Source organism: Pteropus vampyrus, unplaced genomic scaffold (assembly GCF_000151845.1).
Source record: "Pteropus vampyrus isolate Shadow unplaced genomic scaffold, Pvam_2.0 Scaffold36, whole genome shotgun sequence".
NCBI lineage: Eukaryota > Metazoa > Chordata > Mammalia > Chiroptera > Pteropodidae > Pteropus > Pteropus vampyrus.
The window spans coordinates 8,277,276-8,287,951 of NW_011888817.1; the positions used below are offsets into that span (position 1 = coordinate 8,277,276).

The 10,676-nt window shown below is 36.2% G+C and overlaps 1 protein-coding gene across 23 annotated transcripts in view; it reads right to left on the bottom strand.

Annotated features, from left to right (window-relative positions):
• The window catches only part of PUM1 (pumilio RNA binding family member 1), a 108,600-nt gene that overhangs the window by 16,677 nt on the left and 81,247 nt on the right, over positions 1-10,676 (bottom strand). For all 23 annotated transcript variants that reach the window (XM_023529249.1, XM_023529246.1, XM_011357800.2 and 20 more), the window contains 2 exons: positions 3,143-3,410; positions 1,743-1,872 (listed from right to left, as the gene is read on the bottom strand). In XM_023529249.1, the coding sequence (XP_023385017.1) occupies positions 1,743-1,872; positions 3,143-3,410 (398 nt within the window). The remainder of the gene's footprint in view (positions 1-1,742; positions 1,873-3,142; positions 3,411-10,676) is intronic.

A 10,676-nucleotide genomic window follows, 5' to 3' on the forward strand; every position in this document is an offset into this window, starting at 1 on the left:
GAAAGAAACCAGAGAAAGCAAAGCATTCATTATTCTGTATCAACCACTGACATACCTCTTTTAGCCCTGTACCTATGATTAACTAAACCTTTTAAAAAGCTTTTGGTTCTTCAAGAAGGTAGTAGTTCTCTGCCTCTGATTAGGAGGAACTGTTTTTAATGTTAAAAAAAATTTCTCAGCTACCAACAGCAGTAGTTTCATTACTAATATATGCTAAACAAAAAAATATGTAATTCCTCGAAGCTGCCATTAATATTATTAAATGAATCTGTACTCTATTAATTATAAGAGCATTTATGTTTATTCTAATATAATACCTGTGGGAGTCACTGTTTATTAGGGCTTTAGACAGCATCTAGGGAAGATTCAAGGACTTCTTGCAGCGAAATCAACACCACATCAGGTATCTGAGGCCCCCAAGCTGAAAAACTCCTTTGTCTACATGATATTTAAGCCAAAGCACATAAGGGTACACTCTGTTTTGAATTAGTATTCTACATCACTCAAAGAACTGATATTATCTATTATACAAGGCAACAGAGTCCGGGGTTGGGGAAATACAGAATCAAGAAATATAGCTGCACAATGTTAAAACTCTTCCTAGAATGATTTCCATCCCTGGCTTTTTAGTTCTGTTTGAATAGCATAGTCATGAAACTGGAAGAGACTTTATGAATAGTCAGCTCGCTCAACCCATTAATTTTCCATCTAAGGACTTTCTCTAAGTCAAAGTCCTCTAGCTTGTCTCTAATCATACGGCTGTTCATTTGGCCAGCCCTAGCTGCATTAACTTCTGAGCTGGAGATCTCTATACTTTTACATCGGTAACAAATTCACAGTGAAAAAGACATTCTAAAATCAAAATTAGAAGTAATATTTATGTTTGTTTCTTAGTCCAAAGCTGGATAATTAAGTGTTGAAGAAATTAAGTCTTTATGAAAGACTGGGAAAACTTAAGCTGTGAGTGAGTCATTTTTTTTATCTTCCCATAAATCAAACAAAATAAAATGTAAGAAGTTGACAAATTTCTTTTGTTTGGGGGCAGGTACTATACAGTTCAAGCATATTCCCCCTGTACCCGATTCTTCATCTCAATGCTTCATTCCTTTCTGGATATATAGCTTGGGGTTGTTGATCCCAGTACACCAGGGCTACAATGGTTAAGCCAAAAATCCCTGCCTCTCTAACAGTAATCCAGCAATCTCATTAATCCTTTCCAAAGGCAATGATAACAAGAGTGAACATTATTCACATTAATGGAGGAAAACTAAGGAGCCAAGGCCAAAGGATGACCCAAGAAGAAGCATTTAATCCTCATAACTGTAGTTTATGATGAAAAACACCAGCATTGGCATGCAAAAATAATTCTCTGGAAATCCTTTAAAATTTTTCATTTTTCAGAAAACTTTATTGTGGTCCTGCTAAAATTATCTTAAAAGGATTATTTAAATGACATGTTTAGTGAAACTACTGTAACAATCAGAAATAATGTGCTAGATCCTAAATGGGGACAATGGTTCTCCAAACACACACATTTCTAAAACAGACTGGCATCATCTGCTTGGGTACTTAAACAATACACTGTAGCTAATGATTTGGAAAACATTTAAAAACCCACTGAAAGACCACACACACTTCATTTTGAAGACTGGAATGGCACTGCAATTCTAAAACAAGCTAATGAAAATCAAAATGCTGTGGAGATTCTCTAAAGTCAAAGGATAGAAAGAACAAAGGCTTACTTCAAAGAACTTCTGAATGACGTAATTTCCAAATACGTCCACCATTAGCTGGTAAGCGGCCTGGAGGATTTCATTGAAGACAAGCTGGCGCTCAGCTGGTGTGGCACGCTCTAGTTTCAGCTGAATGAATCTGAATTACAAAGTAAAAAGGGCAATCACAGCATTTTAGGAAGACTTAGAGATAAATAAGAATTAGCTCAATTTATAAAATGTATCAGTTATGTCTGAAACTGTGTGTGTGTGCATACACATACACATGGACCCAGGTGAGCACGTGTGTGCACACACGTGTTATTTAAATGAATCACTTGAGCTCACTTGAAGAATTTCTGAAAAGAAAAATTTTATAGTGTGAAATATCCTGAGTTTTTAAATTAGATCTAAACTTTAGTATATTTCATTAAAGTAGGACATATGTATAAAATTATACTTATATGTGGGATTGAGGGGAGACAAGAAAGGGGGAAAGAGAAGAAAGGAGGGGGGATGAAGACAGGCATAACATAAGGAGAACTCTACCTGACTTTCTCCCTTAGAAACCAGTCTCACATTAATAGGCTAAAAGCTTATGGTCCTTATTGTATTCTTTAACTCATATTCCTATGAAGCAGTATTCACTAATGACGTGGAACAGTTGTTATAAACATCTCCAATGTCTTCTGAAGTAGTAGCTACTCAGTTTGCCTTTTTTGATTCAAGTGACTATATCAGAAAAATCATGTTTTCTCTCAATCTGATCTACAAGATCTAAACATGAGAAATTCTTGCCCAGTAGCAAGCTGGCAGAACTTACAAAGTAGGTTCTTTAGAAGCTGTTTCAGTGTGCACAGAGAGAAAGAAGGAGAAATAGAAACGAATAAGAAAGATGGATGACATCATAATTATGCTTTCTCCCCAGGAACAAGGTCCCTTTTTGTGAAGCCCACTAGAACAGCCAAACAGGGAGGAATTTAACCCAGGCTAAATTCTGTGTTTTTAAATAGCTGCTTCTCTTTCAGCTCTACGCAGATTCTCATTTCTACAGAGAGGAGCAACAAAGAAAAGCGGTGGAGGTGTCTTACTCCTGAGCAGCAGAGAGCTAAATTTATACATGAATAATGTTTCCCTGAGAACAAAATTCTTAATAGGGGTTAAAGTAGCACATGTGCCTATGTCTTTGTGTCAGGGTTTCTGTTGCTTATATTGTAGCTATTTCTGTGAGGTGCTTGTGAACTTGAAACACCAGGCTAATCATCTTTCAGAAAAGTAAAAAGGTTTGTTTTTACTAAGTATGTGATTCCGATTACTAAATGGCTCTTTTCAATCAGTTGTGTATGTGGTGACCCTCATAATTTATGTCCCTCTTGGAATTTAAAGCATTAAGATTTCAGTTAACTTAAGTGCCTTAGCCAATTCCTCACCTGGACCCATGCTGATCTTGAGAAAATTCCATTATATGCCCAGCAATTTCCCGCAGCTGTAAATTGGGATACCGGTTATTTCGAAAATCTTCCAAAAGTCTGCTCCTGCCAGAAGGCATGACATCAGACATTCCATATCGCAAACGAGAGGAAGAAAAAAGGGTGCTGCTGGGGCTGAAGAGGCTGGAGGCACTGCTTGCGCTGCGGTACTTGGCTTCAGCGCCTGGAGCAGCAGAGATGTATCTTCCGCTGCCATTTGTGAGTCCTCCTGTTGGTTACAGAACAGGTGAACTCAAGACTCATTCTTAAGAAACTTTGTTCAAGAGAAGAAAAAAGCATCTTACACACGAAAGCCTGCCATCATCTCTGATTCCTTTTCAATTCTGTTGCTTTTGTGTTAAGATTCAACTCTATTAGTGCCCCAACTTTCACAAGGGCAACTCAGCAAACTGGAAATAAACTTTTGCACAAAGATTATGAAAATGCTTTTAACCACTGATAGGATACTGCTAGCAAAATGGAGCAATAGTTAGTGACGCCCTTAATAAATAAAATGAGGAGGAAAGTGCCTGCCATGTGAACCAGCACCTGAGTACCAGGAATCAGAAAACACAAAATGCATGGAAACTTCAGTGGTTTTCCACTCTGAGCTCTGTGGAGAGTCCTGCCTTTTGTGAATAATCCCCACTCTCATCTGAAATACTCCCTTAAAAATATCGGGTTACCCAGATTAGTCTGTTTTACACAGGGAGTCGCCCCAAAAGCTTTGATGAAATGGTTACGCTGCTAAATAGAAGTCTGAAAATCACTAAAGCATCCCAAGCTTGAGGCTGAGACATAACAGGTATAAAAAAGGACAAATGCTTTGAAATGGAAGCTTTTCAAGTTCATCAGGAGTGGCAGCTCTTAACACCTTTGGCTGAGACAGAGCCTACAATGATTGCACTAGCGACAACTTTCATGCCACTGATATTGATTGCTATTGTGACTGATGACAAAGGAATAACTGTGAATCTCTAGACAGTTAAAATAGAGATAAGACCAACAGGCTTATCGAATGTAATGCAGACAAATAAATTATAATAAGTGTATTTCCAATATTTTTATTTTTTTACAATGCTTTTTTTTTAACATTAGATTGTACTATAAAAGGGTATGAAATCTTACTGTTTTTCCCTCGCTCCTTTTAACAAAAAAGCAAAGTAGGTAAGAAATCCTATATAAACCACAAAGAACGTATATAAATGACACTTCAGGATCCATGAGAAAAGTCACCTAAGGTGAACTTCTTCATAAGTTTTAATAAATGTTTAATAGTTAGAGGTTAATACTAGCTATAAAAATATACCCAGCTTGGACTTCTGCACAGAATTCTAGGGCCCAGCTTCAAAGGTGTGAGTTTCATTGACAGTGACGGAACCAAAAGAAAAAGACTCAGTGTTAAAATCTTTAAAACATTTAGTGAGCCTTTGTCCTTCCTATGCCAGTCTCTATGATAGAAGCATTTCATATACATTTTCTATTAAATTTTCACTGACATTTTGGAGACAGTTTTAAATTCCCATTTATGTAACAGAAAATTAAGGCCCAAAGAAGTATAATGCTCATCCAAAGAAACAAAACCCACAATAATCATGGCCAGATTTTATCACAAGACTCTTGATTACACAAGACTCATCTTCAGACTCAGTTACATCAAGTTTCCTTACTCTAAAGCAGCGGTCCCCAACCTTTTTGGCACCACAGACCAGAGTTCCTATGAGAATCTAATGCCTGATGACCTAAGGTGGAGCTGAGGCGGTGATGCAAGCACCGGGCAGCAGCTGCAAATACAGATGAAGCTTCGCTGGCTCGCCTGCCGCTCACTTCCAGCTTTGTGGCTCAGTTCCTAACGGGCCTGGCCTGGGGATTGGGGACTCCTGCTCTAAAGGACACTGTTATTCTTGTCAAATTCCACAACATTTCTTTATCCAAATGAAAAATATTTCTTTAAATAAAAGAAGAAAGAGGTTTTATAAGAAAAAAGAATACTGGTCATATGGCTGTTATTTATTCCATTTTAGAAATAATTCTTTCTTCCCTGGCTTAAGACTGGGGAGCAATGGGCAAAGACGTGGTAATCAAGCAGGTCAGCAGGTACTGGAAGAGTGTGATAACAGCATGGAACATGCTTAAGGAGAAGGAATGGCATGAACGCAAAAAGCTTTAAAAATGATTTCAAGGAATTTTAAGAACCCGGTCACTAACAAAGCACTTTGGGAAAAGTAAAGAATTAACAGAAAAACAGAATCACACTCCTAAAAGGCGTGACACACATCTATATTCACATGGAATGTAGCCAGGCCCTTCACACCAAGGTTGAATGACAGGAACCAACCCTGAACACTGCTCTACCTCTACACTTATATGAGCCAATAAATGCACTGAATGTTTAAGTCACAATTTTCCATTACTGTGGCCAAAAGCATACTGACTAAAACCTAACACTGAATTCACTATAGTAAATCACAAATAAAGCCAACAATAAAGATTTATATATTTGCCCTAAGATTTTGATTTGGGGTTCTGGTCTCGCTGGATGCCAGACAGCATACACAGGCACGCATACACTCGAACGTGCACACACAGCTTTTATTATTAAGAAAGGAAGTATATAAATCTGAAAATGAAAAGATTTTCCCAGGTGCTATGTTATAAACAGCAAACTGACAGTTCACAGGCATATTTTGCTTGAGCCAATTAATTTTTCTTCAAACATTAAACCAATGCTTACAGTACATTTTGCTTAAAATTATAACTTTTTAGTTGTTTATGAAAAGGTACCTGGCAAATAGCAGACCATCAGTAAGTATCCACTGAATGAATCTTTAGATGGGGAATACGCAGGAATGTTTTCTGGTTCACTATGGTTTACACATCTACATATTCTTGCACCCAAACTACTTTACCCCTTGAGGTAACACCTGAAACTGTTTGAATTTGCAACCCGTTTCAAAAGGAACATTTCACACAGGGCCTCAAAAGGAGCCTCTTAGTAATTTCACAGTTTTCTACAATATTTTGACAGTAGTGGATTTCACAGAACTATGTCGTATGACAACATTCCACAGAAAATAAGGGCTTGAATGTTTTGTTTAAATTAGTATGTGCAGGTTTCCAGTTCCACATATAAGGAGCTTGGAATTCACCACTCCATCCTATAAAGCTAAAATGAATTGAAAAGTCAGCACTTCTTTCTGCATACATAGAGAGGGGAGGACATGAAGAAAACCACTGCCCCAAGGTTGGCGAGAAAGGCAATTACAGGTCACATCATAGTTTATCAAAACAGGGACTCAAGAAGAAACCACTGCCAGAACCAGTACCGAATATGAAAACTTGAACTGTAATTAATAGAACTGCTAGAGGACAGTGTGGACAATTCTGAGAGTTAAATCTCCAAGGGGACCCACTCATAAACCCCTCTCTTCCCCCATATTGTGAGGTTTACCTCCAGAAATCCAACCAAGCCCCACAATAACTATCAGAGAAAATTTTCCTTGGGCTTCCAGTAAGGAAAAGGGAAAAGGAATCATTTCAAAATATGCCAGAGCACTACATGCTTAACAAAGCCTGCCCTCTGGGGAACTAGTTAACCAAAGCCTAACCTACTGGGTTATTATCAAACATTAATCGACCTGGGGAAATGAAACATAATTCCAGCCTACTCAAACCATCCTGTCCCACCAAAAGGGGGAGGAAAAAAACTAATAAGCACTTGTGAAGCTGAGAGTCCAGAGGCACAAGCTCACTAAAAGAATGAGATATGATCCTAGGACTACAGAATACTTCTCTTCCCCTGACACCTCACCACCACATTACCAAAAGACTGTAGCAGTTCCTTTAATGTGGTACATTAGACTTGGCTATCAAAAAAAAAAAGAAAAAGAAAAAAAGAAAAAGAAAGGGGAGGGAAGGAGGGAGGGAGGGAGGAAGGGAGGGAGGGAGGGAGGGAGGAAGGAAGGAAGGAAGGAAGGAATGAATGAATTAAAAATTTTAAAAAGCCAAAAGAGCAGAACCAAACATGGCAGGGATGTTGGAATTACCAGACTGGGAATTTAAAACAACTATGATTAATATGCTAAGGGCTCTCTCTAATAGATAAAGTAGACAGTATGCATGCAAGAATAGATAGGCAATGTAAGCAGAGAGATGGAAATACTAATTAAGAACTAAAAACAAATGCTAGAGATAAAACACTATAACTGAAATGAAGAATGCCTTTGATGAACTTATTAGTGGACTGGACACAGATAAGGAAAGAATCTGTGAGCTGGGGTATATATCAAGAAAATCCTCAAAAACCAGAAAGGAGAGAACAAAGACAAAAAACAGAACAGGATATCCATGGACTGTGGGACATACACGTGATGGGAATACAAGAAGAAGAAAGAGGAAAAGGAAGAGAAGAACTATCTGAAACAATAATGACTGAGAATTTCTCCAAATTAATGTCAGACATCAAACCACAGATGCAGGAAGCTCAGGGAACACGAAGTGGGATAAATGCCAGAAAAACTACGGCTAAGAATATCATCTTCAAGCTAGAGAAAATTAAAGATAAAAAAAAATCCAGAAAGAGGGGGACCTTACCTAGAGAGAAACAAAGATAAGAATTACATCTAACTTCTTCTCAGAAAATAAAAAAAAATGCTATCAAGAAGAGAGTCATCAAATATTTAAAGTGTAGATAGAAAAAAAACCCACCGACCTAGAATTCTGCACCCTGCAAAATTATCCTTCAAAAGTAAAGAAATACTTTTTCAGATAACCAAAAAAAATTAAAGAAATGTGTTGCCACTAGACCAGCCTCACAAAAAAATGTTAAAAATTTTTTGAAGAGAAGGAAAATAATGCAGGTCAGAAACTCCAATCTCTATAAAGAAAGGAAAAGAATCAAAAAAGGGATAAATGAATAAAACTCAATAAAAATAAAAACTTTATTTCTCATATTCTGAACTTATATGGCGGACGAGTTTGTTCAAATAGCAACAATGTATTAGATTATATATGTTTATATCACATATATATTTATGCATGCTAACATATTGAAATGAATGACAGCAATGATACAAGGGGATGGGAGGGAGGAATTAGGAATATTTCCTTACTATTAAGGTATTCGCACTACACATGAAGTGGTATAGTCTTATTTGAAAGTAGACCTGAATTATTAAATTATTAAAGTAGTTGTAAATGTATATGCAAACTCTAGGGCAACCACTAAGAAAAACTTTTTTTAAAATGTGTAACTGATATGTTAAGGGTGAGAAAATGGAATCATATAAATGCTCAATTAAAATCATAAAAGAAAAAGAGTGAAAGACAAAGCTAAGAACAAAAAACAAAGAACAAAGGTAAAAAATAGAAAACAGTAACAAATATGGTAGATATTAATCCAACTATATTAATAATTACTTGAATGTCAACAGTCTAAATTGCAAGATAAGATCATCAAGTCAAAGTGGATCACAAAACACGTCCCAACTATATGCTATCTACAAGAAACCCACTTTGAAATAAAGACACATGTAGATTTAAAGTAAACGGATGGACAAAAATATACCATGCTAAATTATTATGTAATTCAGTTGTTTTATACAAGTCTATGAAAGGGTTTTCTGCTAGTAGCTATCTACTATTCCATTCTATTGCTATGTGGAAGTTTTCGTTCATTTGATTTTTGTACTTGTAGATCTAATAGAGATGTCTACTGGGCAAAGCCTTGTCTTATTCAAAAAATTTCCAGGGCCCTAATAACACAGCCCGGTAGCCCTAAATTAAAATAAACCTAAAATTAATTGTCTTTAGTGCATAATACTGAGCCCCAGAGTAAGTTAATTTTCACCTGGTTAATTTTACAGATGACAAGTCACTTTCAGAGAACCAGGTAAGAAATCAAAAAAATACCGCATTTCCATTTAGAATGGAGAACTACTTATAGGCATATACAAGACTAGTAAACAACCTAAAATTAGTACAGGTTACTGAACAATAAATTAGAACTATCTACTGTAGTTCAGGCAGGAACAGAGACACCATTTTGTATTTGAACTATGCTCTTCTTAAAGGACTAAGGACAAACGCAATCTTGAATTTAAAGGAAAGGAAGAATCAATTTTAAGAAGATAGGAATTCTATCATGGTAATAAAACTAAATGCTTCCATTCTTTAGCCTCAGACAGATTATGAACTTTTGAGCTATAAATGCATATGCATGTGTGTATAGCTATGTATGGGAGAGATGGAAGGGAAAGACTGAGAAACAGAAAGTAGGAGGAAGATTTCACTTTTAAAAAAAATTAACACCCTATACCAATGATGCCTGCAAAAAAATGGACCATCACCTCATGCAATACACAAATTTAACTCAAAATGGATCATATACTTACATAAATACAAGAACTAAAACGATAAAACTTTTAGAACAAAACATGAGAAAATCTTTAAGACCTTGAGCTGGCCAAATTTCTATACCAGAAAGCATGATAAACTGGACCTCGTCAAAATTAAAAAGTATGCACTTCAAAAGATACCATTTAAAAAATGAAAAGACAGGCAAAGGACCAGAAGAAAATATATGCAAAGCATATATCTGGTGAAGGACTTGTATCCAGAATATATAAAGAACTCTTCCAATTCACTAAGACAACCCAAATCAAAAACTGAGCAAAACATATTAGTAGATATTTCATCAAAGATAAATGAATGGTTAATAAGACATGAAAAGATGCTCAACATCATCAGTCATTAGGGAAATGGAAATTAAAACCACAATGACCTACGATTTCATGCCCATCAGAATAGCTATATTAAATAAGACAAATAAGAACTGTTAAAAAAAAGAAAAAAGAAAAAGAGGAACGAATATTAAAGATATAAAGAAACTGAAGTCCTCATACATCGCTGATAGGAGGAATGTAAAAGGGAACACGGACTTGGAAAACAGTTTGGCAGTTTCTCAAAAAGTTTAGCATAAAAATAACAATTCAACAATTCTACTCCTAGAGAAATGAAAATGTGTCTACAGAAAGGCCTGCACGCACTTGTTCATACGAGCCTTATTTTTAATAGCTAAAAACTGTAACCAACAAACATCCTTCAACTGTGAGTGTTTAGACAAAATGTAGTATAACCATAAAATGGAAGATAATTCAGCAATAAAATGGAACAGACTGACATGTGTTAGTCACATCATGGATGAAATCACATAACCATGAGAAGTGAAAGAAGCCAAACAAAAAGAGATCACATATTATAAGGTCCTATTTACATGAAATGACCAAAAAAGGCAAATTTAAAAACAGAAAGTAGACCTAAGGGTGTGAGCAGGGATTTAACTGTAAATGCTCATGAGGAATCTTACTGAAGAGATGAGAATATTCTAAAACTGATTTATAATGGTGGTTGCACAATTCAGAAAGTAACTAAAAATCACTGAATTGTGCACTTGAAATAATGGATAATGAAAAAGGCATCTTAAGAAGGCACTCGG